Raw genomic sequence first — 27,337 nt, forward strand, 5'->3', positions numbered from 1 at the left:
AATAAATTGATCCTACTAGCTAAAGCTTGATCTACCTTATTCCTCTCTGCCACAGAGCTCCACTGTTTAATAAACACATCAATGAGACACACTGTTGTGACATGATCCTTCATTACCATGAACACACACACTGTAGTTTATTTCAAGTCCAACAGACACTGTTATGCTGCTAGAAATACGCACAAAATCTGAGAGGAAAGTCCCCCATGAGAGGACTATTTAGTCCTGTTTGAATATCATTTGCTAGAAACTACAGTGCTCAGAAGTTCTAGACAATTACTGAGGCTGTTTTAACAAAACTTTATATTTGGATAGGGAAGCTAGACAGCATAGGGAAGTCAGAAACATGAACGAATTAACCAATTGTTGGTTTTGGTCTTTTAATGGAAGTTGAATTTATCTTTTTAAAACCTACTGATAACCTGACATATGTCCAACCCTCCTGTCCAGCTTAGAACGGAAATAAAAGCATAATCACTGAATGCATGTGTGCTTTCAGGGGATGAGGTTTTGCAGTGGAATGGGAAGCTGTTACCAGGGGCAACGATGAAGGAAGTTTACAACATCATTCTAGAGTCTCAAGCTGAGCCTCAAGTGGAGCTAGTGGTATCCAGGCCTATTGGGTAAGTCAGGAATGAAACACATCCAATACACTGTTGGTGTTTTGTGCTAATATTTGTCAAAATGCAACCCTTTGGTTTTATGAATCAGTCACGAGTCTGCATTTTACTGAAACAGGCAGAGCTGACTGAGGTTCTGAGTCAGAGTTGGCTGACCTCAGATAAGACAGAAGACAGGGACGTGTATTTGTATTCTGACTGCGACTCTGTGACCGCATTCAAAATATTAAAAACACCCAGCCATTACCTGCCACTGGGGGCTGCCAAGTTTTGGAACAGGAGATTTCCATTTTGTCTTGTACACCCCCTTTAAAAAAAGCACTCACATTTAATTGTAGGATGTTGTAAGGTGAATTATTATTGACCAAATAAAATCAGCTATAAAAGACAGGAAGTGGCTGCTGCAGATATTTTTGGTTGATGCCAAGTTGGTCGTGAACACATTTGTGACTGCAGTCTACTATAGATGCTGGTAGTTTGACAGAATGAATGTATAAATTGAAAGAATGTATAATTTTAGTTCAGTTTTTAATTTGTTCTGGTCTATAAAGGAAAATTCAGCACAACAATTGATGATTGAGAAATGCCATGGATGTGGTTTTTACCATTTCATTAAGTTACTTTAACTTCAGTAGAGCAGACATGTTAATTTGAAGTTAGTGGTAGAGTAGGCTGTAAGTATTTATGTAACATTTTATTTTCTTTATACTTTATTGATGATGATTGATTATGTTTTTATTGATCCACTCCAGCTATCACTGAATGCCCTGAACTCTCAATTCATATATGTATTTGTATAATTGGTTTCCTTACATTTTATTTATCCTACTCTACTTCAAGTACAGATATGATGTATATTTAAAAATTGTTAGTTAATTATTTTACAGGTCTGTAATTTGGAATAACTGCTTTTTAAAGTAAATATGTAGTCATTGTAAAAGTCTTCATTCTGTGTATATTGAATAAAAAATTTACCTGTTGACAAATATCACATTTTGCATGTTTATCTCCCATGCCCTGCACTGACTCAAAGAGTCAGCTAGCAATTCATTGAAATGTATTAAATGAAAATGTGCTAATTTGACTCTGTCTCAATTATTATATTTATATTATAGGCAATTACAGACCTGGAAAATAAAGCATTACCATTGAATATCATTTTACACATCTGACACAAATTTCATTCAAGGGTCAGATGTAAAATCAGAATTCTAATGCACACATTCACATACAGTATTTCTAACATTCTAATAGATGAATGTTAAACTGCACTTTTCTTTTATCCTGGAAAGACAAATCAAATCTCAAAATGAAGAGTATTGTGTGTTTAAGTTTTGGATGATCTTAAATAAATTATGTTCAAGATACTTTCAGTCCCCCTCATGGAATAACAAATGTATAAGTTGTGCTTCAGTATTTTATCAAAGTGTTGTTGTGAGTGAGATACAGACATACAGTTAATACAAAGTATTTTATAGTAAAATACTCTTTAACCTCATTTGCTCTTTGATGAAAAAAAAATTGAATGTATTAATTTCTCTCCAAACACTCGCGAAGGGTGTGTAGAAAATATCAGTAAGTAATTTGCCCATTTTATTAGGACCCCTCAATCCTCTCACGCATATGGAAACAATTTTGGTTTTCCTGGTGCCATTTTGCATCTCTAAATGAATTGAACAGAATCCTATTTAGTAAAGATGCCAACAGATGCAAATACTGGGTCTGTGAAAATAGCTGAAATTTGTCATCCCTAACTAAATGAAACTGGAAATTGACTTGAACAGATGCAAAATGGCCAATGGGAAATGTCCATCAATGTAGCATTGCTTTTGCAAGCTTTTTAAGCGGTGGCTGGGGTTCCTCTTTTTTACTCCTGGTAAAGTGTGAGGATCCCAAAGTAAAATCTAGCAACGTTTAATAAAAATGCTCATTTCAGCTCTAACCTTAATCCCTTGGTTTGAAAGTTGGGACACTGGGATTCATAAAGCAAGCTAAATTTATTTTATTTCACTCAATTTTTTATTTTGGAATGGGCTCTGAGGCAGCCTAGGGTCCATGAAACACTTATCAGTTTAATGCTTGAATTTCAAATCAGAAGTTGAAATGTAAAAATTTGAAATAGTTCAACATTTTGTTTCCTTTCCGAGAGTGACGTGATAAATTGGATGTCAATCTCATGTTTTTATGCTCAGTATAAAGCTGGACCTGGGAGGCAATTAGCCTAGCTGCTTCTACTGTTGATGCTAAGCTAGGCTAACCACATCCTGACTCCAGCTTTGTACTTATCGCATCTAACTCTCAGAAAGGAAGTGAAGAAGTGCTGATTATAAAATGCTGAGCTATTGCTTCAGGTGACTAAAGAATTTCAAATACTGGACAGACCAACAAAAACCCTCCAAATCTCTGTGGTGGGGTTGCAAAGTTAAAACACTAAACCTTTCCACCTTTTAAATTTGAATGAACAAAATACACTGATAAGAGTTACATAGATTACCATGCTTTCTTTATATTACATGAAGCTGGTACAATGGATTCTGGTGTTTCCCATGGGATCCTTAATTGTGGTGTGAACAGACCTGAGCTGCACTGTGGCCAGAAGCCCGTTGGTGCTCATTCATTATTATCTCAAATGATGATTGGCCTGATAAAAATACCTGAAAGAATGTGGGCAACACTGCAGTCATGAGAAGAGCTTCGCTCTGTTCACATCCTCCCTTTGCTTCTTTTTGACCACATAACATTTCAGTCTCAAATAACCTTTAATTACGGTGCTACTTTCTTCCAGCAAACTGCTCCTACATTAATATGCATGTACGCCTGTGCATCAAGAACACTACTAACTTTATTTAATCCAGTTAGATGTCAGCAACAGAGTGACTGATGTGTGTCTTTGCTGCTTCTTTTCCAGTGATATCCCAAGAATCCCCGACACGTCCCACCCTCCATTAGAATCTAGTAGGTATCTGTATTTGTATGTCTGTCTCACAGTTAACTTTCTCTGATATGAGAAAATTAACTTTGCATTTCTGTGTTTGGTTTGTTCAGGTACACACTGTCCACCCAGCTAAAACTGCACCAGGATTTGAACTTAATCTTAAAATAATTCACACATTCGATGCATAAAAATGCTTAGAATTCAGAGAGAGAAAGAGGCTTGATTATATGTCATGCACTTGTCATATATGAGTTTCATATGAACGTTTTGCTTATTTGCTTCCTTTCCAGAGTTAGACAAGAAGATCAATACCACTCTCATAGCTGTACATCAAGTATAGAAATGTAGTGGTGATTAGCCTAGCTTAGCATAAAGAGTGAGAGCATAAAGGAACAGCTAGCCTGTTTAGGTAGTCTGTGTGCATCTGTATAAATCATGATATTTGATTATACAACCTTTTTTATTTATATTTAGTTTATTTTTTTATTATTTAAAAATTGTATTGTTATTATTTATTATTTTATATTATCTGGGAACATTAATGACAAAATAGATTAATGAAACACAGACAAAAGATGCTTGTACCAGGTACAAGTTCATTTCTATTTGCAGTCCCTGGGCAGGTGAGGGGAACAGTAAAACACAGCAAAACCCAACATCCCAACTACAAATGTGGTCTATGTGGCCTCAGTATTTCTAAACAAAAGCCCATTGGACTCAAAGTAGGACAGAAGCTTGGTAATTTGTCATCCTGACAGGTCAGCTATGGAATAGTCTGTGCTCTTTTTATATGACATTTTCTCAGTAAAGGAGAAATGTAAATATGAACACACTTTTCATTTTAGAGTTGGACCAGATTGTCTCTCCACTCTTTACAAACCTCACCCATTTTCTCACATTTTTCCTCTGACTCTGGTCTGGACTTGACTTTTTTGTCCTCTCTGAAATCAAACTGATATTCTCCTCTTGGGGTTTAAACATTTTTTATTTTTTTTTTGTTTGTCTTCATAGCAGGTTCCAGTTCTTTTGAGTCACAGAAGATGGAGAGACCGTCCTTAAATGTCCTATCTCCCTCCAGTCCCGGGATGCTCCAAGACGCTCCACAGTTAATGCCAGGGCAGCTCTCGGTGAGTGTGTGCACTCTGAGTGTGTTAGGCTGTTGATGTGTTAAGAAAAAGATGCAGCATCAGATTTGTATGTATTTGCTTCTCGTACAGGTGAAGCTGTGGTACGATAAAGTGGGTCACCAGCTGATAGTCAACGTGCTGCAGGCTGTGGAGCTCCCGCTTCGGCCTGACGGGCGACCCAGGAGCCCCTACGTCAAAATGTACTTCCTCCCTGACCGCAGGTACTCCAACCACCACTTCACAGGGAGTCCTATCGACAACAACAGATTAAGATGAACAATCTAGGTTGTCACATTGGAATCAGAGAAGAGTTTAGATGAATCAGAAACACGCAATAAGAAAGTGAAGGGGAACTGACTTTATATGAACCTCCTCCTTAAGCAGTGTTCCTACTTAATAAAACAAAAAAACATAAAAAACAACATAAAGAAAAACATAAAAATAAACAAACAATAAAAAACACATTCAGTTAATCAGAATCAGAATCGCCTTTATTGTCATTATACATAGTACAACGAAATTTGAGCGCTGCTCCCTTGGTGCAAAACAATGCTAATTAAATAAAATAAATAAGAACCTAAAGAGAACACAAGAATTTAAAAAAATAGAGGAGGTATAAAAAGGCAAGTGATATGTACAGATATATTTACACGTGGTGTGAATGAAACCCGATTATTGCACATTAGGCCCAGTTTTATTGCACAGGTAATTGGAAGTTATGCAGTGTGAACGACCGGTCATCCGGATTTCTTTTTGTCTTTGTTGACTGCAGTGATAGCCCTCGGGAAGAAGCTATCCCTGAGTCTCAACAATGGAGCCCCCAACATGTTGTGTAAAGCACTGATTGACTGTTTAGGTTTTCCCCCATGAAAACGATACTGTACCTTCAGAGATTTGTTAGAAGCAGCGTCTCATGGCCGTTTGAGGAGCTGCATGTTACAGCACCTCCACTGGTCCAAATATGTAAACTATAACTTCAGCTAAATGTCTCTTGTAAATGCTGTCCAGCTTACGTAAGTCCCACAAGTGGTGTAAATTTAGATGAATGAGGCACAAGCAGGCGTCTGATTCAGCTTCTACAAAGTTTTACTCACGTCTTTTAAACACGGGGCAAACAATAAAAGTGACTCCGCTAAAAAAGGGAACTTGGCTCGACTGAGTGTCTCGTGTTGTTTTACACAGCGACAAGAGCAAACGAAGGACAAAAGCAGTGAAGAAGACCTGCGAGCCCAAGTGGAACCAGACGTTCGTCTACACTCACGTCCATCGCAGGGATTTCCGCAACCACATGCTGGAGCTGACTGTGTGGGACCAGCCCAGGTCACCAGAGGAAGACAGCACCTTTATGGGAGAGGTACCGCACACAAACACTTGCCACAAAATGGCCTCAGTAGCACGACATTTATTCACCATGTGGACAATGACTTGCACAGATCCTGATCGAGCTGGAGACAGCCTTATTGGACGACAAGCCTCACTGGTATCCACTCCAAACCCATGATGTCTCATCCATACCGCTGCCCCGGCCCTCCCCGTACCTGCCCCGACGACACACAGACACCCCTGGCAAGAAGCTGCAGCGTAAGTCTGAGCGTGTGTGTTTGTGAGGTTGTGAATGCACTTAATTTTGTATATTTATGTATAAGCTCTTCCTTGTCCTCTGTGCGTGAGTGTGCATGCATGAATCACTGTGTAAGAGAGAAAAGGTTGTGTTTGTTTTCCTGTCAATGAACAAAGCGTAACATGTATGTCAATGTAAGTGTCTATTTTCATCACCCCTCCCTAACACTGCCTTTGTGCCTGGATGCGTGCATGCGTATATGTGTGTATACACATCTACGTCTGTGTGTGTCTGTGTGTATCTATGACTGTTTAGGTTCTCAGCGTGTAACAGAGCCTGAGTTTGATGAGGGTTCAGCAGTAGTGTCTAAAGGTGGGTGGGGACTGTTCCTCAGTGTTACACGCAGTGTGTCCCAAAGCTTGTGTTTTGAGTTGTGGTGCTGTTCTGGGGGGTTGCTTTGCTGGAACAATCAGCCTGATATTAAAAAGTGAAGTATTGATGTCATGGTAATAATACGCATATGATAATATCATGATTGCAGATGTTAGACCTTGTAGAGCTTTTGTGTATCAGTTCACCTTTTTGCTTTTTCACTATCCATTAAGTGTAACTGTTCTTTTTGTGCGCTTTTGTAGTTATGGTTACACTCTTTTTCACCTCCCTACACTCGTATTTGAGTCTAATTTGACAAAAAAGAGACAAAACACACAATAATCAAAGTTAAAGATCACCTTCACTGATACTCTGATAGTAGTATTATTATTTTATTTTTCAAATTATCTATAGATATCGTGATAATATTATTGTGATTCTTTTGGCCACCATAATGACATAATGAAACTGATATTGTGACAGCTGTTGTTGTAAACACTACACCAACTGACAACATTTAGATTAGGAAAATAGTTTTATTTAATTTTTATTTTATGTTTTATTTAATTAATGAATCTATCTCACTTCTAGTACTTCTATGGGTGTCTAACTTGCATCTCAACTGAAATTGAAATCAGTGCCGACAGGTCACCACAAGTAAATAAGTATATGGGGAGCACTGTCATTGATAGCATGTTGGCATGTGGTGCAAACCATGCAGACTCCATGCTTCAGTTAGACATTGTTCTGTCTCAGAAGAGTCTTATCTAAGATATTAATTTCCCAACCATTTGCAAACCAAAGTTAAAGCACTAATGTATGAAACACTCAATTTTTTGTTTGTGCTCACATCAGTGTACGTCTATATACTGTAAAAGTCTGTGTCTGAGTATTTGTCTTTGTATTTCAGGTTGAAGGTATAGGTTTGTTGACAAATCTGGGCTAGTATAAAAATCGGATTACATATATCTAATAATATTTAAGATCAAATAATAAACTCTTGGGATAATCTTAATTAATCAGATTTAATTATTATAACATTGTGATCACACGTGAGTATGGGATTTTTTTATTTTTTTATTATAGACATAGTAGATTCCCATGGTTTTGCCCCAGTGTTCCATGGTGTAAGTGCCATTTCAGTGTGATAAGAGCAATGTGGTGTAAATACCTGTATATCTAACTGAATTCCTAAAGAATAGGAAATATGAAATATGTAATATAATATGGTATATGAAATATAAAATACATAAAAAAAAAATATACACACACACACACACACACACACACATATATATATATATATATATATATATATATATACATATATATATATAGTATGCCTTAAATTGGATATTTGGGGCACTTTGTACCTTTATGTAAAAATTCCAGTGGACACACTCAATATTTCAACCTTTCTTTTATGACATTCAACTACACAAACTCAAATTTACTGAATATCAGATCACTGTATCAATCAACTGTATCAGCTGTATCACTCAAAAACTAGAGACAGAAGGGATGGAAAAATACACCACATCACTTTAAACTTTTTGTTTTACTTTACATGCATAGCAGGAATGAATGAAAAACCTTGCTAACGCTCTCTAAAGTAAAGTTAATGGGCCACACTGAGCTTGGAAAATGAAGCCAGTGACCTTGGAATCACAACAAAGCCTGACGCAGTCACACAGATCCCTTCAAGGCTGATCAGTCTCTCTATTCATATTTTTATCTTCACAGATAGTTTTGCCACACCACCAAAGAGAGAAAAAAGTTTTTCCTTCACATGATTTTACAAATACACCAGCCTATCGTGAAAAAAAAAATCTCACTGCAGCGCTATTTTTAGGATAATCTTTGAATAGTCTTTTAATAGTCTTAAGACAGATTGCCCTGTTACAGTTACCTTACAGCAGGCTCCTAGCTAACATGTTAGCATATACATTATTCTAAAAGTAGTGAACTCTGTGCTAACACTTGCTAACACGCATGATAGACGTATATGTTGTGGGGTAGGAGGGTACTAGCATGATTTTAAACTTATATCTCTTGAGGTAATGTTAGCAGGCTACTAGCCCACTAATGTGGACCTGATTTTATACTTAGATGTGAGGTAGCAGGACACTAACAACTCACAATTTCAATTTTTCAAATTGTGCTAAACAAAGTGGATAACATTTAGCTGGATTGCGAATACATACTTTGGCAACGAATGTGGTGGTGGAAAGAGACTTTACAAAACTTTTTACTGCAAATATACATTTTTCTCAGCAGGGAGAAGCTCTTCGCTATATCTTCAGTCCATACCATTGAAGCCATTATCAAGATTTTATAACTGCTACAGGCAAACATATCTATTCAGTTTAGATAACAGCAGTTGACCTGTATCATTCAACACAGTCTAAAAATTTCAGTGATCAGCAGTGGACATTTGGATAATTTTATTGTAACTTAACTTAGTAAAGTAACTAGATTAAAACATGGGACTTGACAAACATGGTTTGAGCTATGTTGTTTAGACATAAGGATGTATTGCACACTGCAGAAACAGTACCACCTTAACTGTACCTTTTTGTACTTTCTGATGATAATAGTGATAATTTATACTCTTGTGTGAAAGTTTCCATCATCTGGCCCCCAGACTCAGAGTGTAGGGTGCAGTCTGCAGTTCTGAAAATGCTGAAGTCACTTTTCTTTAATTTGCCATAATTAAACAAATTGATTTCATTTGCTGTTTTAAAAGTTTGATGTTAAAATTTCTGTGCATTCATTCATATTTACTTATGAGTGTGTGTGTGTGTGTGTATATATATATATATATGTGTGTGTGTGTGCATGGGCACTCCCACCAAGCAGCAGATGGGCGTGGCAGAGAGAGGCAACGGGAGCCCACGTCCACTCTGGAGGTGCCAGATCAGCAGAGAACACCCGCCCATCATGTACGATCCCGCTCGGTCTCCCCACACCGCGAAGAGCAGGGCCGCATCCGGTCGCGACCACCCAATGTTCCCGCCCAGAGGTGAGGGTTGGTTGGAGGTCGGAGACAACATTGTATTTCAGAGAGGCATTAATCAGTTTGAGGATATTTAAAGTGACACATCTTTTAAATCACCCACCCCATATAACCCTGAAAAAATGGCTGTAAAACATCTTTAAGAATGATTTTACTCTTCATTGTCATATTTAAAATTAAATGCGCGTAAACACACTGCTTTGGACTTTTTGCTAACTTCTCTTCTTAAACAATTTAAGCTCCTTAAAGGTCCCATAATGCATAGAGTGAGATTTTTTGATTATAAAGCAGGTCTAGGTTCTATATTAATACTGTGAAAGTATCAGAGCCTCAGTCCACAGAGAAATGCACACAGCCTGTATTCAGAAACTGAGCCTTAAAACCAGCCGTCAGGACTTCTGTAACTTTGTGATGTCACAACAAAGCAGTCACCGCGCTCAGCCAAGCCCCGCCCACCTGGACACACCATCAAGCCTTACTGGATTTGGTTTCTCTGAGTCTTTGAGTGAAAGCTGCTATATTTTTATTGAATCACTGAGAAAACTGTCTGCTAATTAGAAGAGAGGCTCAGATCCTCTCTACTGATTGGCTCATTGACGTGCTGAGCTCCAGGGAGAAGCCTGAGAGAGGAGACATAAAACTACACTGAGATGGTTTTTACTTCTTAAAACCACAGGAAAAGTGTAACATATGGGACCTGTTAGTTTTAGAGGTGGGTGGCATCACCTGATGTCTGATGATGATTACTAATATCAGCCTGGGGAGAAAACAGTGGTCACAGAATTAAAAGCAAAATAGTAGATAGAGAAAGGAGGAATGAGAGAGTTTGTTGGAAGGCAGCAAATAGTCCATCTACTAATGAAATGTCTGTCTGATGCAGAACACACAGTCCTGCCAGCTCTGCTTTTACTGGCTGAGCCAAACAAGCCCCGCCAACAGTCTGCTGAAACACCGCCTGACCACTAACCTGACATAAGTCTTTTTTTATTTCTGTCTTTCTTTCTTTCTTTCTTTCTTTCTTTCTTTCTTTCTTTCTTTCTTTCTTTTAGGAGTTTGGATGATGAGCTTCCTCACACTCGCCGTTCTCGTTCTCCAACCCGCTACTACGATGCTGACAGAGGTCGCCACCAGGAGGAGGAGTACCTGGACGACAGGTGTGTTTGACTGTGTGTGAGCACCGAGTTGTTTCCAGTGTTGGTCAAAAAGACTATTCTCTGATTGTACTTTTTAGTGTGTTACAATGACTGCTTATCTGTGTGCGCATGAGACAGTAGATCTTCGTGTAGCACCGTGTTTCTGCTGCAGAGAGATTTTGTATTTACCTTAAAGTGTGAATGCTTGTTGTGAGCATAAGTAAACCTTATTTATCAAACAGATTATATATATTTATTTTATCACCTTTTTTGTGAACGTTTTTCTGCCATTTCTTTCACCAAATTTCTGTTCTCTTTGTTGCAGTAGCTATTGATTGATTGTGAAAGTGGCATTAGAGCAGTGTTTAGACAAAAAGACTTTGGTTGCACAAATCTGTGGCATTTCAGCGAAATCTGTGGCATTTAATGTGCGTGTGTGTTGTGTGTATAGCAATCAGCGACAGTCTCTCTTTTTCTTCCTATTCACCCTCTTCTTCCTCTGCTCTTCTGGTTTTTTGACTGTTGTTAATTTCCTCATGTGTCATCCATCCCCATGGTAACGACAGTGAGATCATCATGATCCACCAGTCAATGCGAGGCAAAAGCGCTGAGTGCCTCCACACCAGGTAAATTAGCCAATCATGATGCTTTGTTTACATTTTGGTTCTGGATTCTGGCTCTGGATCAGTTGTAGTTTCATGTGTATAGTGTTTTTAACATTAACATGATTGAATATTTGAAAAAGTTTGTCACCAAAAATACTGTTAAAGAAAGGGATGAGAGTGTATTATAACAATATATATTTAAAAAACTGACCTAAGCAGAGGGTCATACTTTCTGACTGTCCTGTCAGTGGCCCAATTTTTTCTCTTAAAAATTATATTCTGAGGACCAAGATACATCAGGCTTTGGATACACACACAAAACCTGTTAGTAGGACAGATTTAGTGTTGGTTTTGGCTAAGGCTTGTCCTCCAGAGATGGTACACTAAAAAAAAGCTTAGTGAAATCTGGATAGCTTAGCTCCAGCCATAATTTCAGGTAAAATTGAGTGGACTGTTTCCTCTCTGAATATTGGAAATGTCAGTTGTACTACTGCCTCAGGTCCACAAGAGGACAGTACAGGACCATGCTTCCATTCAAGATGTGATTTTCAGCAGGCTGTTATTCAACAAACAGGCCTACAGTGGCATGTTACTGTGGGGCTGGAAACAAGACAAAATGTTCCTGTGGAAAGAATCATAAACATTTGATTAAAAGGATAGAGAGGTCTCGTCTCTGCACTCTGTTTCCATATCCTGATACAGATATCAACATTTGTTTATCACATGTACTGTAGTAATCTCCACTTGGGTCATAGGTTGCTGTTGAAAAGAGGTAAATTACACTCTTGAGAGCACATCTGTATGTTTGATTAAAGGCAGATAAATACATTTTCCTTACACAACCACCCCTCTCTGATTGAAACTTAACAAGCTGGATACACTTTCTGCTTCTACTGTCTATGCACACGGATGTGTTTGAAGGAGGAGAACAGTTTTTTAAGTGCCAGTTGAGATGAGAGGCGGCTTTTGGTGCTTGTATGTCTGTCATGTGGCACTGGAGTTCTTCTGACTTATACTGCAAAAACACAGAAGCTTAGCCAGTGATTTTTGTGAGAATTGCTCTGTTTAGAAACACAATGTGACTGTTGGGAAGGAATAACTGAAACACAAACCTTACCCTTATCCCTGCTTTGAAAGTACAATAAATGTGTTAAGTAAAAATCAGTTAAATCATCTGTTTGGCCAGACTAGTTTGATCTTAACCTACAGTGTCTTCAAATAAGCGAAACATAGTAAATAGTATAAAATCACTGGTTAAGTGAGATTTCTTTTGTTCTTTTGCCCTGTAGAACTTTTTCTGTTGTCTAAACGCTCCCAAACACTTGTTTTTTCCTCCTCTTCCACTTATTCCTCCCGTTTTCCTACTTCTGTTTGCTGCATGCATGCTAACATCAGGACATCTACTAGGCACAATAACATGCTGCCACCCAAGATGCCACTTTTGTTAAACGGTATCCACAAACACGCGAACAGGTAAGTCCACAGATATGGGTTCAGTATGCTTCCAGAAGTGAGAAAACCTCATTCAAAGTCCCACTGAAATGTGTAATTGTACTAATAAGTAAACACACAGCCTGAGAACAGAGCCTTTTTCACCATTGTGTTTTATGGCTCGCTTCATGTGTTTGAAGAATATAATCATATACTCAATTTATTCAAATGTTATGTTTTTACTGGCCTTTAAAAAGCTGTAGAGACTCTTCACTAGTTAAATGTCGGGGCTCATAAGCCGGGTCCATGGGTGAGTCAAGAGGTCGCGGCTAGCTCAGATGTCAATTCTAATAACAGGATGGAGAAGACTTAAGCACAATGTAAGTGTCTTTGCTAGTTTCAAACCGACGCACTTGTCATTTTCCTGTTTAGCGCCCCCATTGTTTAGATAGCAAATACACTTGCACTCGGTGCACTTGGTCTTAAATTGAGGTGGGGTCAGGCTCATCGTTAGCGCACTGCTATCTTGAGCCAGCGGAAAGTGATTCCACGACTGACCAACAAAGACCTGGTCTCAAGTCAGTGTCACAGTATTTCACTTGAAGGAAGCATTGTCAAGAGAGCAATGTGTGCCAGCATATGCAGGCGCACAGAGCACACAGACTCTGCCTGTTACACATAAGCACAGTGTGCCAGTCTTTTCCATTCATCACCTAGACTAAATCTGTCCAACCAGTTCATATGTCTTAAAATAAAAAGATGTTTTATAATTATAATAATTATACAATATTGTGATTTGGCACCTTAATTCACTCAGTATTCTCTTGCCCCTTTTGAATCATGTGACTGTTTTTTCCTCAGTTGTAATAGTAAAAAGTGATATGGACAGGCCATAAATAAATTTGCACCAAATGCTTTAGACCATTTTTGACCGGTTTTGATCGTTAAAATAGAGACCAGAATATTATTGTAGTTAGACTTTAGAAAATTGAAAAAACAACTTTAAATGAGAGGATAGGTGATTTTTATGGATATGGATGAAACCAAGTTTCTGACGCACCAATGTTCGGAGAAGTAGATGGTTCATTAACTATGTCAAAATCACAAAGGTTTCAGCCTCTATTAGCGAGTGCTCTCGTGGTTGGCAATTTGTCTTAGAATATGGGAACAGAATTTTTTTTTTTTTTCACAAAGGCCGATGCAAGAAATGCTGAATGAGAGGTTGCATTGAGTTACAGAAACTAATGGGACAGAGGCGACACCACAACTTCGGCTCTCAGGTTCATGTGATGTCCAGCAGTTTTAATTATCTCGACTTCTTAATTTCTGCTGTTGAAGTTGTAAACACAAAACAGCGCAGTAGCTGATGAAGTGACCCAGAATGTAAATGCATCCCATTCCCTCTGAATTCTGTCTTTTGTGTGGCTTTGTAGTCTTGATACAAAGGAGGAACCAAGGTTCCTGAAACATAAATAACAATGATGGGAGTAGTTGTACAAAGAATGCTTGATGGACAGTTTCAGAAAGTCGTCACTTCCAGTGTTGGAAACGGCCTGTTAGATAATCCGACGAGCACTTAGTTTGAAGCATACTGAGGCCTTTAGATGTTTTCTGCTGTCATTATGATTTTTCTGAACCAATGGAGAAGCACTTACTCATTTTTTTGTAGTTCAATTTTTATTTATATTGAGCTAGGATATATAGTATAGATGGAGTCAAACAACCTTGCAGTCTTCGTGATCGTCTCTTAATGTGAGTATTTTCCACAGCAGCAGGGGCTTCACAGATTAGTTTCAATCTCAGCTTTCTTTCATTTATTTTTCTTTCATTTGCAAATGCATGCTGTTTTTGAAATTTTTCGCCTTGTGACTAGTTCGACGCTGGCTGCATGTCGAAAGATGAGCTCTGTCACGGGATCACAAGTAGCCATGGCAACACACCATTCCATCACACACCGTGTTGTGATGTTCACAGATGAGGTGACAGTTAGGTAAGACACGCACATACATGCATACAGATTATTAATGATGATTAAACATGTGATTGTAAACTTTCTGAGTTGGGAGACAAGTGCAGAGAGCACTCCATCCTTTGCCATGACAGTCTATCATACTCCATCTCCATAACAACCATAACAACTTATAGACACCCCCGTTTTTACTCCAGTCAGCTGGTCAGTCATGGTTCAGTTCTCAGACTAGCATTATGATTTTGGGAATCTAACCAGACTTTCTTTTAAAATGTTTTTTTTTTCTGTTTGTCCATTGTGTTTTCTCTTTGTGTTTGTTTCTGTCCTCTCCTCCTGTCCCCTCTTCCTTTCCTCCTCCTCTTCCTCCATTGGATGGCATGTTGTGCTGTGGTGCCTCTAGTGATCTCCAGCCTTCTCTGGACAGGGTTAGGAGTGCTAGCGCCAACTGTCTGACCCCAGACAATCATGCCCCCTCACCAGAGACTGAAAGGTACCAGCCTCTGTACCCACCTGTACCCCTCCTGTAGTCCTCCTGTAGTTTCTTGTCCTCAACCTTTCCTGGTCTTTGTAGTTTTCTTTCCCTCTGAATGGTCGTACACAGGCTGATGATTAAGCTTCCCCCTCCTCACTCCACCCACCCCCCTGCTGTACGCAATCTGCTGTTCCACCTAGCAGTTCCTGTGCTTTGCCACTATCTTCAAGTTGTGTATGAAATTGCAACAATTTTTCAAAATTGCAAAATTTAATGACATATTGATTGTCATTGACGTTTTAGAGACTTAGAGATGTGCCAATTAACGGTTTACAGCTTGGTGAAACACTCTGATAATAACAATAACAACAATACAGGGATTATCACTGTTATTATAGGCCACCAAGAACACAGCAAAGATCTGTCATTGAACAATATTAGTTTTATAAATCACAAGGGAGCACCTTTTTAACGTGCTCCCATCTAACACCCAGCAGGTAACAGCTGGGTTAGGGTCCTCAGATCATAAACTCTCATTTTGAAAGAAAAGAAATCCTGAACATGAGAATTTAATTAATGAATTTCACCAACGTGATCAACAGTGTGCAGAATTCATTGGTTCTTTCACAACTATTAACACCAAAGAGAAAGCAGAACAGGTATGAACACACCGTTAGGTGCATAAAATCAATTCCAATCGACCAATCTTTCTTGAACTTCATCTTGTTTGTGGTGTTTTCATTGTATTTAATGTTAGTTCAGATGTAATATATACAGTGTACAATATACAGTTCACTGTTCAGTTGATAAGGTTTGATTAAATTGAAGGCGATCATGGTGTGAAGTAGTTTTCCTGTATACAGCAGGATAGTTTCAGGATAGCTTGATGACTATCATGATAATAATGTGTTTACTGAGTCATTTTTGTCCAAAATAACCTTATCACATGGAAATTTGATACCTTTATTGATCCTTCAAAAGTCTGAGCACTTGTAAATGTGACTGGCACCCTGGCAACAGAATCAGTGCACCTCTTCATTACCAAACATCCTTTATCGCGCTTAGCTTGACACAATCCAATCCTCAGCACAACTACATCGACAACCTATCATTTGTCAGCTTCCCTTTTTAGTAATACCAGTATAACGAATTCCGGTCTCACCAAAATCTGTTTATTAAGACTGAAATATGAGATCAACTGTCCTGATTGAGCCAACAAGATTTCTGGTGCCAGTGCTGGTGCTGACTTCTTGGTCAACCATTACCCATAATGTAGTTAAAATACCTTGAATGATAGGTCTGGCTTTACTTGAGTCTGTCATAATACAATACTCACAAGTCCTACAATCGCAAGAAAAAGTGAGCCCTTTGGAATTACCTCCATTTTTGTTGTCAAATATGGACAGATCATCTAAGTTACAATCACAAACAAACACTATTTTAACTAATAACACACAAATCTTTGTATTGTTCTTGTCCATTGATTCAAACATTCACAGTGTAGGTGAACCTCTTGGCTAAAGGCATTAGCAAAAGCTAATTGAAGTCAATCAAACCTGGATTCTAATCAATGAGACAAGGGTGGAGGTGGAAATTAGAGCGATTTTCACTTATAAAAAACACTGAAACATTTTGAGTTTGCTATTCACATGACACATCCGCTGATGCCAACCATACAAAACTTTTGGGGGCATTTTAGGCCTTTTTGAGTGACCCACTCAAAACCCAGACCATTACCCAGCAGAGACTGTGGAATCACCTCAAGAAAGCCGCTCACCGCAGATATCCTGTAGAGTAAAGTTGAGCTGAAGCAGTTCTGGTCCACAGCTTCCAGAGGAGCTTGTTTGAGATTACTGCTGCCAAGTTTAAGGGTTTACTTTTTTCTGTGAATATTTCATGGGTCTGGTTCAATGTGTCTGTTTACCTGGACCTGTGATTTAGATGAAGGTCAGATCACTGACCAAATTTATGACCAATTAATGAAAACCAGATAATTCCAAAGGGTTGTCATACTTTCTCTTACCAGTGTATACGTTGAAGGAGTTTGGGTGTGCTGTAATTATTCATCCAGTCCATACTGGCCGAGAAGTGGTACCTCCATAGTTTGACTACACTGTAAACAATGGGCATCAGAATCCACAGTCCTGGGTCAGTTCAGTGGGTATCTTCATCCAGGACGTCACATGTACTGTAGGTTTACTGTTGATTCTCCAACTTTGTGACTGCCACAGCATTGTTGAGTGTTTCCGGCTCAACAAGAAAACACAGAAAGGGATTTTGTGCTTAAATATCATAACTTTGGAAGATCCCCAGATAGCCAGATATTTCCCTCAGGAGTTTTGGTCGACACCAAAACAGAGCTAAAAGCAGATTGAATATTGGAGTCCAAATTAGAGCTAATGTTGCTTCATATCTGTTGGATGTGGAAATGGACAACTGTTTGCTAACAAGTTCGCCACATCAACTTTATAAGGTGTGTTTGTGTTTACAATAGGGCTGTCAATCGATTAAAATATTTAATCGCGATTAATCGCATGAGTGATCATAGTTAATCATGATTAATCGCATATTTTTAATCTGTTCTAAATCTACCTTAAACTGATTTCAACATGAGAATAGACAAATGCTTGCTTTATGCAAAAAAAATCATGTTTATTTATTGCTACAATGAGAAATACTCTCAGTTCAAGTAACTAACATGTGCAAACTGCATTGTAAAACAAGATGCTGAAATAAATATGGTTTGCTTCATGCGAGGAGGGGGCGCCGGGCTCTGCACCGCTGTGTGCTTGGCCGACAGGTGGTATTCGAGACTAGACGTACTCCGGTGGTACGTACATTCACCGCGACAATAAATACAAATGATTTTTGTCCTGTCAAGAGAGCCATCTGGCGAGACTTTGAAGCTGAACTTGCCATTCAAAATATCTTTTTTTATCCATCACTGCTCACGACGGCATCGACCTCGGTGCATTGCTTCCTGATTTCCCGAGCTACGGAGTGGCCCGAGGTTCAAATGTCACAAGCGTTAATCACGTTGAAAAAATGAATCCCGTTAAAGGCATGTTGCGTTAACGCGTTAATAACGCGTTCACTTTGACAGCCTTAGTTTACAACTTGTTTCACTGCCCTCAAGTGGTCAGAAAAAGAGGCTTAGGTAGCCTTTCACTATGTGCATGCCTAATAATGGAATAGCATGGCTTTCTGATTTTGTAATGGCTTGCTGATTTGGTCATATGGGTGATATATTTTGTATGTGTACACATAGAAAATCTTTGTCACATTCCCTGCCCCGGAGACGTCCAGCAAGTCCCAGGATTCTTATTCAACATGCTTCCCCTGAAGATGACAGGTATCCTTTTGTGGACCCCCAACTGCTTCCTCCTAGAGCTTGACTTGTGCCTTAAAATCTGTCGCCATTACTGTAAAACCCTAAGTCTTTTGTTGAACTATGGGAGGAGAAAGACTTCTTTATGTAAAGCAATATATCACCAGTTCCCTATTTTTTTAAAAACTATTTTCCTTTAATATAAGGAAACACGTTCTCTCAAACCAGACTGAAATCCTCCTGGTTCAGTTGAGTCTTATTGGGTTCAGGCAGATGTCAAGCTCTACCTTGTATTTGCAGCTAACACAAACCTCTTTACAGAGTTCTGATATTTTTGTGAGTAGCTGGTCGTGGGCTTGCAACCTAAACTTTTCCAACTTTCCCTCTCTCTTCTGATAAAAGTGTAATTTGTGACTTTATCTTGTATCATATAAAAGAAGCATTGAACTTAATTTCACCAAAATTGTCAAGCGTCTTTAGACAATTTGGGAAATATGCTTAAACATCCATAACTCCCTTCTGATAAATACACTCAAAAAGCACCGTATTAGGAACATTACTCATGAGACTATCCAATCAGCCAATCATGTGGCAGCAGTGAAATGCATAAAGTCATGGCAGATGGGCTGATCTGAAGATTTCTTAAACTGCTGATTGCTTGGGATTTTCACACACAACAGTGGCCAATCTTTACAACTGTGGTGAGCAGGAAAGCAACTCGTGCAACCTTGAGGTGGATGAGCTACATCAGCAGAAGACCACATCAGGTTCTGGTCAACAGTCAACAGTCCAGGTTGGTTGTGGTGTAATGGTGTGGAGAAGGTTTTCTTGGTGCACTTTGGGCCCTTAACACCAATCAATCATAATTTGGTTGCCACAGCAGTATTAGTATGGTGTTCCTAATAAAGTGCTTGGTGAGTGTATAAAGTTTTCTTTTAGTATAAAGATTTAAAACCGGAGGTAAAAGCTAGCCTGGCTCTCTCTAAAGGTATGGATTAATGAATAATATAACATGTCCACTGATGAGCTTAACTCAGGAGCTGTTTCCCCCTATTTCAAGTCTTCGTGCTAGTCTATGCTAGGCTATCCTAATATTCCCTGGCTGTAGCTTCAGATTTAATGGACAGGTATGAGTGGTATCAATCCTCTCATCTATTTCTCAGCAAGAAACCATCTAAGTGTATTTCCCAAAATGTTCAACTTGCTCATAATATTCTTTAAACCAACTGCAGGGTTTCGCTTTAATTTGTAAGAAATACAAGATAGAATCATAAGCTATTCGTGAAACTTTTTGCGGTTTAGCTCCCTGTTTTAAACTGTGTGGTAATGAATGAGCTGGACACAGTGAGAGTGAATGTAATACACAATGTAGAACCTGTCAAAATAAAAGTCACAAAATTCACCAGACAAAGACAAGTTCTACTTTGTTTCCTAATTTGTCACTCACATTGTGTAAACGGTTGCTTGTGTGGCTTGTAGTGTGTGGTTGGTGTTTTTCTGGTTTATCGTTTGATGCTAAGACTTGTAGCCACAGGCTTTGGTTGTGGTTGTTGTTGCAGTTTTGTCCTGTTGCCTCTCTTCCTCCTTCCTTCATGGTTTTTAGTGGCCAGTTTGTGCTCTTGTGAACTCTTGGTAGTTTGTATTGATTATGGTGTGAAGTCCTGCCCCGTTGAGTTTGCTTCCTGCAGTCTTTCCAAGTGTACTTTTTGTCCAGGGAATTTGCATCTGCAGCTTCTGTGTGCTCACCTTGATGAGTCTCTGTTTTTTCAAGGCTTAGTACTGAGCGGTGACTAAGAATTTCATGTCATAAGTGTATCTATGTGTGTGTGTGTGTGTGTGTGTGCGCGCGTGCCTGTTTGTCTGTTTCTGTGTGTCTGTGTGTGTGTGGGGTGATGCATGTATCATCTTTGTCATCCTCATGTCCGTGAATGGAGAATATGGATGCTACTTCCCACCCAAGAGACTTTAATTCACCTCAGTACAAAGAAGAGGTACACACGCACTTACGTGCACACCCACACAGGCACACTTAAAGATGAAGCATGATTATGTGACACCCCTTATTCATATCACCGTCACACCATGCATCACAGCATGCCTCCCATTCCCTGTTTTCCAGATCATAAACTTGTAAGGCCCCTGACAGCCCCCCGACAGAGTCAGATTCTTCTAAATCCAAACGATTTATCCTCCATCATGCTCTCTTCCATCCTCTCATCCACCCATCCATCTTTTTTTTTCTTTCTGTTCTGTATTGCTTGCTTTGCCCATCCAACATTCTCCAGACAGCCTCGGACCCTGGAAACCCCTGAATGTCAGGCTCTTGGCAGGAAGCTCTCTGACAGTGGCAGGTAAGGCATGTACTGTAGGCTCAGCACATGTCGAATGGTGGCGTGTGAGCTCACTGACAGGAAGAGCTTGAAATGGATATTTTGAATTGTCTATTGCTTGAAGCTCCTCAGTTTGGAAGAAGCCCTCTCCTTTTTGAGTTAGTGTCAGATTAACACAGAGATTCTGACCTTTTACATAGACACTCAATAAATCATGGACCTTGTTTGATATGAAACGTAAATATTAACTACATCAGTTGGTATTAACTGGAAGTTGGTCCAGATTTCTGAATAGGTTCAAGGACATTTAGTGATTAGTGTGATAAATTCAGTGAAATTATGGTCCATATTGTAGGTGAATTTGATTACAATATTCATTTTAGATATAACTTTTATCTCATCTGTCACCATTAATGCACATTAATTTGTGTGGAGATTTGCTGATTGTGACTCATCAGCAGAAGTAGTTTCACTCGCTGAAGCTGGCGTTCACTGACCTGCCGTCACATTTTAGTACAGTACATTAACTTAAATAAAACTGACATGGATGTGGAGCACACATCCTAATATGTTTTTTTAAGTGCTCTGTGTAGCCCCCAAAAGCATCAGAAGATGTCTGTCCAGTATTGAAATTATCTGTCAACCTTTTCTCCTAAATATTTTTTATTTTTCAATGGTTTTGCTAAATATGTTAATGTGATTTTTTTAGGAGACATGGTTGGATGGTTCAGATATTGGCTCTTTAATAACCTTCTTAATGTAGCTCAAGCTATTTTCACACTCTTTACACAGTGTGAACTTTAAAGGTCCCATATAGTATAAAGGTAGATTTCCATGTCTCACATCATAAAGCGGGTCTAGGTTCTATATTAATACAGTGAAAGTATCAAAACCTCAGTCCACAGAGAAATGCACACAGCCTGTATTCAGAAACTGAGCCTTAAAACCAGCCGTCAGGACTTCTGGATTTTTGTGATGTCACAGCAAAGCAGTCACCACCATCAGCTATGCCCCCAGGGTCCACCCTGGGTCCAGCCCACCTGGACCCTTGCAGGGGTTTTTATTCGCTCACTCAGAAAACAGACCTGTTGTTACTTTGTGAGAACTGTTGGGTTTTTTTTTTCAATAATAAAGTAAGGTCTCGACTTGACCCTGTAAAGTGCCATGAGATAATGTCTATTATGATTGGGCACTATACAAATGAAGTTGAAAATTGAATTGAATTGAACTAGAGCTCCAGAGAGAAGCCAGAAAGAGGAGGCATAAAACTAAACGGAGATGGTTTTTGGCTCTTAAAACCACAAATATATCTTCTTATGGATATCAACACTTCAAATAAATCACAGGAGAAGTGTAAAATATGGGACCTTTAATATATGGTTCATGATTCATTTGACACTTTAGATTTTTTGGATTACCTTTTCTTTATTTGTTTATTTTTTTCTTCTTTCTGTTGCTTTTTTCCTCTCCTCCATTTTTCCACAACCCTATCTTTCTTCCCTCTTTTGTTCTTGTATGCTGCTCCTTACACATTGTGCTGCTTTGGCATTGGGTTTGTATGAAACTTCATGTTACTGCGCACTTGTTTGTGTACGCACAAGAATCAAGCCCACCTCCATATTAAGGGGCTCCAGAGGAAAAAAACCCCACCTCAGACCATTGGTAAGGGGATTCCCCTTGAAGGTGACCCACAGAAACAGAGGCACACCCCCTTTCATTTCCTGTAGATACTGTGGAACATGGCTGCTCTCTCATTCCTACATACTTTTGTCCATTTGTGTGTGAGAGTATTTTCCTGACTTGTCTTTGCCACAACACTGCTCCTCCTCTGTGTTTGTGTATGTACTGTACTGTGTATGTGTTGTGTGGACATGTGACTATTCAAAGGTCGTGATTTTGTAATTTCTCACTGGATGTGTGAGTGTTGTGTTAAGATTTTTGGTGTTAAATGCCTGTTTTGCATATATTGGTATGGGGTAAAACACGAGGGTGAAGGGATCAGTAATTACTACATAATTGATCAAATTGGCACCAATCATTGTATTCTCTTGACCTGTTCTGAGTTGATAGCCAGTAAAATAGCAATTAGGGCTGGGTGATATGGCCTGTAAATAATACTGTGATATTTTTAGGCTGTATCGCGATACATGATACATATCTTGATATTTTAAAATCTCCTCAAAAGCCCTTCATAAATGCACAAATTAACCCTTTAATTCATAAATCACCAGTATGATGAATCCAGTCCCTGCAACATTTGTCTGCATGAAAACATTCTTGTTTACTGTTTATTCATTAGTGGTTTCCATCAGAACAATTTTAAATTTGCATCAGAGGTAAATTTGACTCTGAACAAAAACAGCTCAAAGCAACAAAAACTGCATTCAACAAGAATCCCTGAGAAAGACTGTTTCTTCTCTGAACCAGTTCATCTGCCTCCATCTTCACTTACCATTGCTGAATACTTGAGGCTTGCCCCAAAAGTGAGTCAATCCAGCATGCATTGAAGTCTTGGCTCCACACACGCCCCACCTTTTTAGCCACTCTGGGTGATGTCACGGAGGGGACGTCCATCTTTATATACAGTCTATGGTATAAATTTGTATTGATGCTTCACTCCAGTTCTCTCCTGTGCCCTCCGCTCCAGATACAAAAATACACACCTCACCTACGTCATATGCGCAGCCAGGGGAGTTTTCGGGAGCCAGCCATAGGAGAGAGTCAGAGAAGTGAAACGACAAAGCCAATTTCATGCCGACGGCTTAAAACCATTATATGAAAATTTATACTCAATGTTCGCGATATGGTCATTTACCACATCGCACTTCGAACAAGCCGCATGTACACAAGAAGTATATTCATTATATCACCTACCCCTAATACCAATTTTATATTGAATTTTTGTTATAGCAGAATTGTTGTTGTAATTACGTTAAAAAAAAAACAACAATGAGTGAAATCACAGTGAAATATATAGAAACAAAGGTGTTCGTGAGTAACCCCTGTTCCCAGGTCTTTTGTGAGGTTGGATCAAAATGAATGAATGTCTGCAGAAATGGCTGGACTGGTGCTTTTAAGGCTCTCACCTTCTCTCTGTGTTTCTTCACTGTATTTTTTTTGGCAACAGGATCCCTGACTTGAAACCCTAAACAAGCGGCACTTAGCTTCACTTTGTGAATATGTTGTTGCCACTGATTCTTCACCAAAATAATGTTGCTGTTCTTTCATTTCCGCAACTGAGCTTAATTTTTTATGTAGCTTCATCCTTGATGTTACTCATCTTAAGACAGGACACGTGAAAGGACAGCAGGTTCCACTTTTTGTGTACCTTCAGATGAATTTCAACCACTTGTAATGTCAAAACAATATTGTGTGAATAGGATGAACTCAACAAATGTGAACACTGACCCAGCGAGAGCCCAGTGCTTCATCCTGGACCACAAACATATTGACTTTAATGTCATTTTCTCTCCTTTTTATTCCCATTTTTTTTAATCCTTGTTTTTGTTGTTCATTCTTTGTCTTCCCTCTCTCCTATCCAACCCTCTCACCACTTCCTCCTCCAACTGCATGTGTTCTTCTTTGTCTGCTTCACTTTCATGTTATTTTGTGTTAGGGGCCACCTCCAAGGTGGTGCGTCTCTTTCCTCCTCAGTGACGTCCTCCTCAGCCCGCAGAGTCAGGCAACTCCCACGGCTTCCCCCCAAGAGCAGCACTGTAGAGCAAGGTATGGTATTTTGATGATGAGTATGTGTGTGTGTGTGTGTGTGTGTCTGTAGAGCCAAATCATGCTTGAACATGTCAAAGTCTGAGAGAGGGTTATTTAATAAATATGAATATCCACCATGATGAGCCAGTAGGTAAGATACTGAACTCCCAGGCTGGAGGCAAAGATACCTGGCATCCACAACCAGTCCTCGAACCTAAACAACCATACAGGTCATTTTTTTCAACCCTCTCATGCGACCCAGAGGAGTGTCTTCTGAAATAGCACCCCTATTGAGGCAGACATACCGGACTTTGGTTGTCATGGTTACAATAATAAACTGTACCGAGAACAGCATACCTACCTTTGTCGCCATGGTTACTGTAATAACAGTCGTAGCTTCGTTAGGTTTAGGAAAGGATGGTGATTTGGGTTAAAGTAAGTACTTCCACAACATTGAATGATCTTTATTGTCATGGTTACAATAATAACAACGAACGGTCATGGATAATAGAAACAAAGTAAACTGGTACTGTCACATGGGAATCGAACATCCCTCTCCTGTGTCATATTCCTGTGTTTTGTTGACCCATCCATCCACCACAACCTCATCCTGACATGGACTTTGTTGCTCGATAAACTACGTCATCCCACTTTTCCTTTTGCTCCTGTCATAATTATCACGACCACTAGATGTCGCCTAGCAACTAAACCTAACAAACATAACCTGCTGACAGATGACCTGTGGGCTCTTTGCAGGACAGTCTTGGCATCCATAAAAACATCACAAGAGCAATTACAGATGTTTCCTCCCTGATAACTGAACTTATGTATCGGCTGAAACTGAGTACAGATTTGATACCATTGCTGTAGAGAAACTCTGTGTGGATGTGATCTGATTAATGTCATTGTTGTCTGTCTTTAAAACATGAGCAGATACATGGATGCCATGGAATCTCTTTTATTAATCAATGAGTAAATACATGTTGAAATTAATAGCAATTACAGCAGTTGTCCTTTCACCAGTACCAACTCTTAAAAATTAAAGCCTTTCAAACTGTACTCATTGCCTTTAAACTGGTTGGACTTTCATGTGGCCAAATTGCTGACATTCTAACAGCTAACATTACACTATTTAGCAGAAATCAATTCTTCTCGCTGCTCTGAAACAGGAGTTTCCTGTGACAGGACAGGACAACTTCCTGTGTAGCCCACTGTTTTAGAGCAGTGAAGAAGAATTAATATTGCTGTTCTGTTCAGCTGTGAAACTGTAAAGTTAATCAGTAAATTACATGGTATTGGACTGTTGCATAGACTTGCATACCACTACTGGATACAGTATTTTAGGCAGTATCAGAGGCATTTCAAATAATAGGATCAGCATCGGAACAACTCTAGGTGCAATGTGGTTTTCTGATGTTCCCTGTGCTGTTTTACCTAGACTGATGCAGTGCCTCTCAGTGCATTCTCTGACTCCTCTTCATTATGTCAAACTCCCATGCCCACATCTTTAGACAACACCTGCTTTACCATATACAGCAAAAGAAAACCCACATATTTGCATAAGAAATCTTGTTGCATGAGCTGCAAAAAGGCCAGAAGAGAGTTAATAGGTCCATTAGAGCAGACCATCTGATCAGCGGAAGCCCCCTTTAAATTTGGATTTTTATACTTTATACATTATCCACAGGTGAAATCTAAAGCCTGAACAAGAGCTCATTTACCTTGCTCAAAGGTTTTTGGCAGGCGTGGCTGTGTGAGGGATTAGACCCTGCATTAGGTAGAAAACTGGATGCTCTGCAACACCTCATTTTATCCTCTAATAGAATTAGGGCTGGGAGATAACTCAGTATTACTCATTTATCAGCTTAGAGCAGAATTGTGCTGTGATTGTGATCTTATCATTTTATTTTCTCCTAATGAATGAACAAAATTAGCAAATAGTTTAGTCTCTTCTGAAGCAGGACAGTTGAACACTGTGCATTGATTTGAACATCACTTGGCATATTTTAAACATGATTTTTCCTGTGTGTGTGTGTGTGTGTGTGTGTATTTGTGTGTAGCCCTGGTAGCAGAGGAACGTGTTCGTCAGCTCCAGATGAGGGTTCACTCTAACCGGGTGTCAGCTGCCTCCACCTCCAGCCAACAGGACCTGGACAGAGCCCTCAAGAACAAACGGGAGGTGGGCCATAACTTTTTCTTTTTGGCATCATTTAAGCCTGACACTTCACCAGTTCACTTTAAAACAAACTCATCAGGAAAGTAAAGAGTTGCAGCCAGAAAGAATGAGCCATAATGCTACGGAAGTGCATCGCAGCAAACTGCATGCACCATCTGAGGAAGCAATAAATATTGTTATAATAATGGTGAAGACCACTCAGTAAAATGAATGGGTTCCAACTGGCAGTCACCCAAGAAGGCACCCAACACCCTGAATACAGAAGTGTATAATCCATACTGGCTGGTTTTTCTATCCCTAACTTCCGGAAAACTGACAGTTTAATGGTGATATCCAGACTTTCACACGTCTACACACCAGAGGCAGCAGAACTTTTTTACATGCGTCGTGGCAATGCTGTCTCTGTGATACATTACACTGTCCGCTGTCTGACTGAAGGTTAAAGTGATTTAAATCTGAGGGTGCACAGCATCAGCACAAACTGACTGAAACATCCAAAAGTGGCAGCTAATGCTGTGATACGAATAACAAAGTAATAATAAGTAATATACATT

The 27,337-nt window shown here is 39.3% G+C and overlaps 1 protein-coding gene across 11 annotated transcripts in view; it reads left to right on the forward strand.

Annotated features, from left to right (window-relative positions):
* rims1a (regulating synaptic membrane exocytosis 1a) overlaps positions 1–27,337 on the forward strand; it is a 111,075-nt gene that overhangs the window by 73,197 nt on the left and 10,541 nt on the right. For 3 of the 11 annotated variants that reach the window (XM_071481452.1, XM_071481457.1, XM_071481454.1), the window contains 17 exons: positions 500–623; positions 2,178–2,195; positions 3,529–3,575; positions 4,567–4,682; positions 4,773–4,903; positions 5,865–6,036; positions 6,116–6,263; positions 6,559–6,615; positions 9,475–9,637; positions 10,681–10,785; positions 11,331–11,390; positions 15,170–15,259; positions 18,510–18,593; positions 20,504–20,560; positions 20,855–20,920; positions 24,516–24,625; positions 26,668–26,786. In XM_071481452.1, coding sequence (XP_071337553.1) covers positions 500–623; positions 2,178–2,195; positions 3,529–3,575; positions 4,567–4,682; positions 4,773–4,903; positions 5,865–6,036; positions 6,116–6,263; positions 6,559–6,615; positions 9,475–9,637; positions 10,681–10,785; positions 11,331–11,390; positions 15,170–15,259; positions 18,510–18,593; positions 20,504–20,560; positions 20,855–20,920; positions 24,516–24,625; positions 26,668–26,786 — 1,667 coding nt within the window. Of the gene's footprint in view, positions 1–499; positions 624–2,177; positions 2,196–3,528; positions 3,576–4,566; positions 4,683–4,772; positions 4,904–5,864; positions 6,037–6,115; positions 6,264–6,558; positions 6,616–9,474; positions 9,638–10,680; positions 10,786–11,330; positions 14,791–15,169; positions 15,260–18,509; positions 18,594–20,503; positions 20,561–20,854; positions 20,921–24,515; positions 24,626–26,667; positions 26,787–27,337 lie in introns of those variants that run through there. The other 8 variants (XM_071481453.1, XM_071481458.1, XM_071481455.1 and 5 more) reach the window with 8 other exon arrangements.

This window comes from Trachinotus anak, unplaced genomic scaffold, assembly GCF_046630095.1.
Source record: "Trachinotus anak isolate AG129_WGS33_773 ecotype Australia unplaced genomic scaffold, CSIRO_AGI_Tana_v1 ptg000007l, whole genome shotgun sequence".
NCBI classification, from domain to species: domain Eukaryota; kingdom Metazoa; phylum Chordata; class Actinopteri; order Carangiformes; family Carangidae; genus Trachinotus; species Trachinotus anak.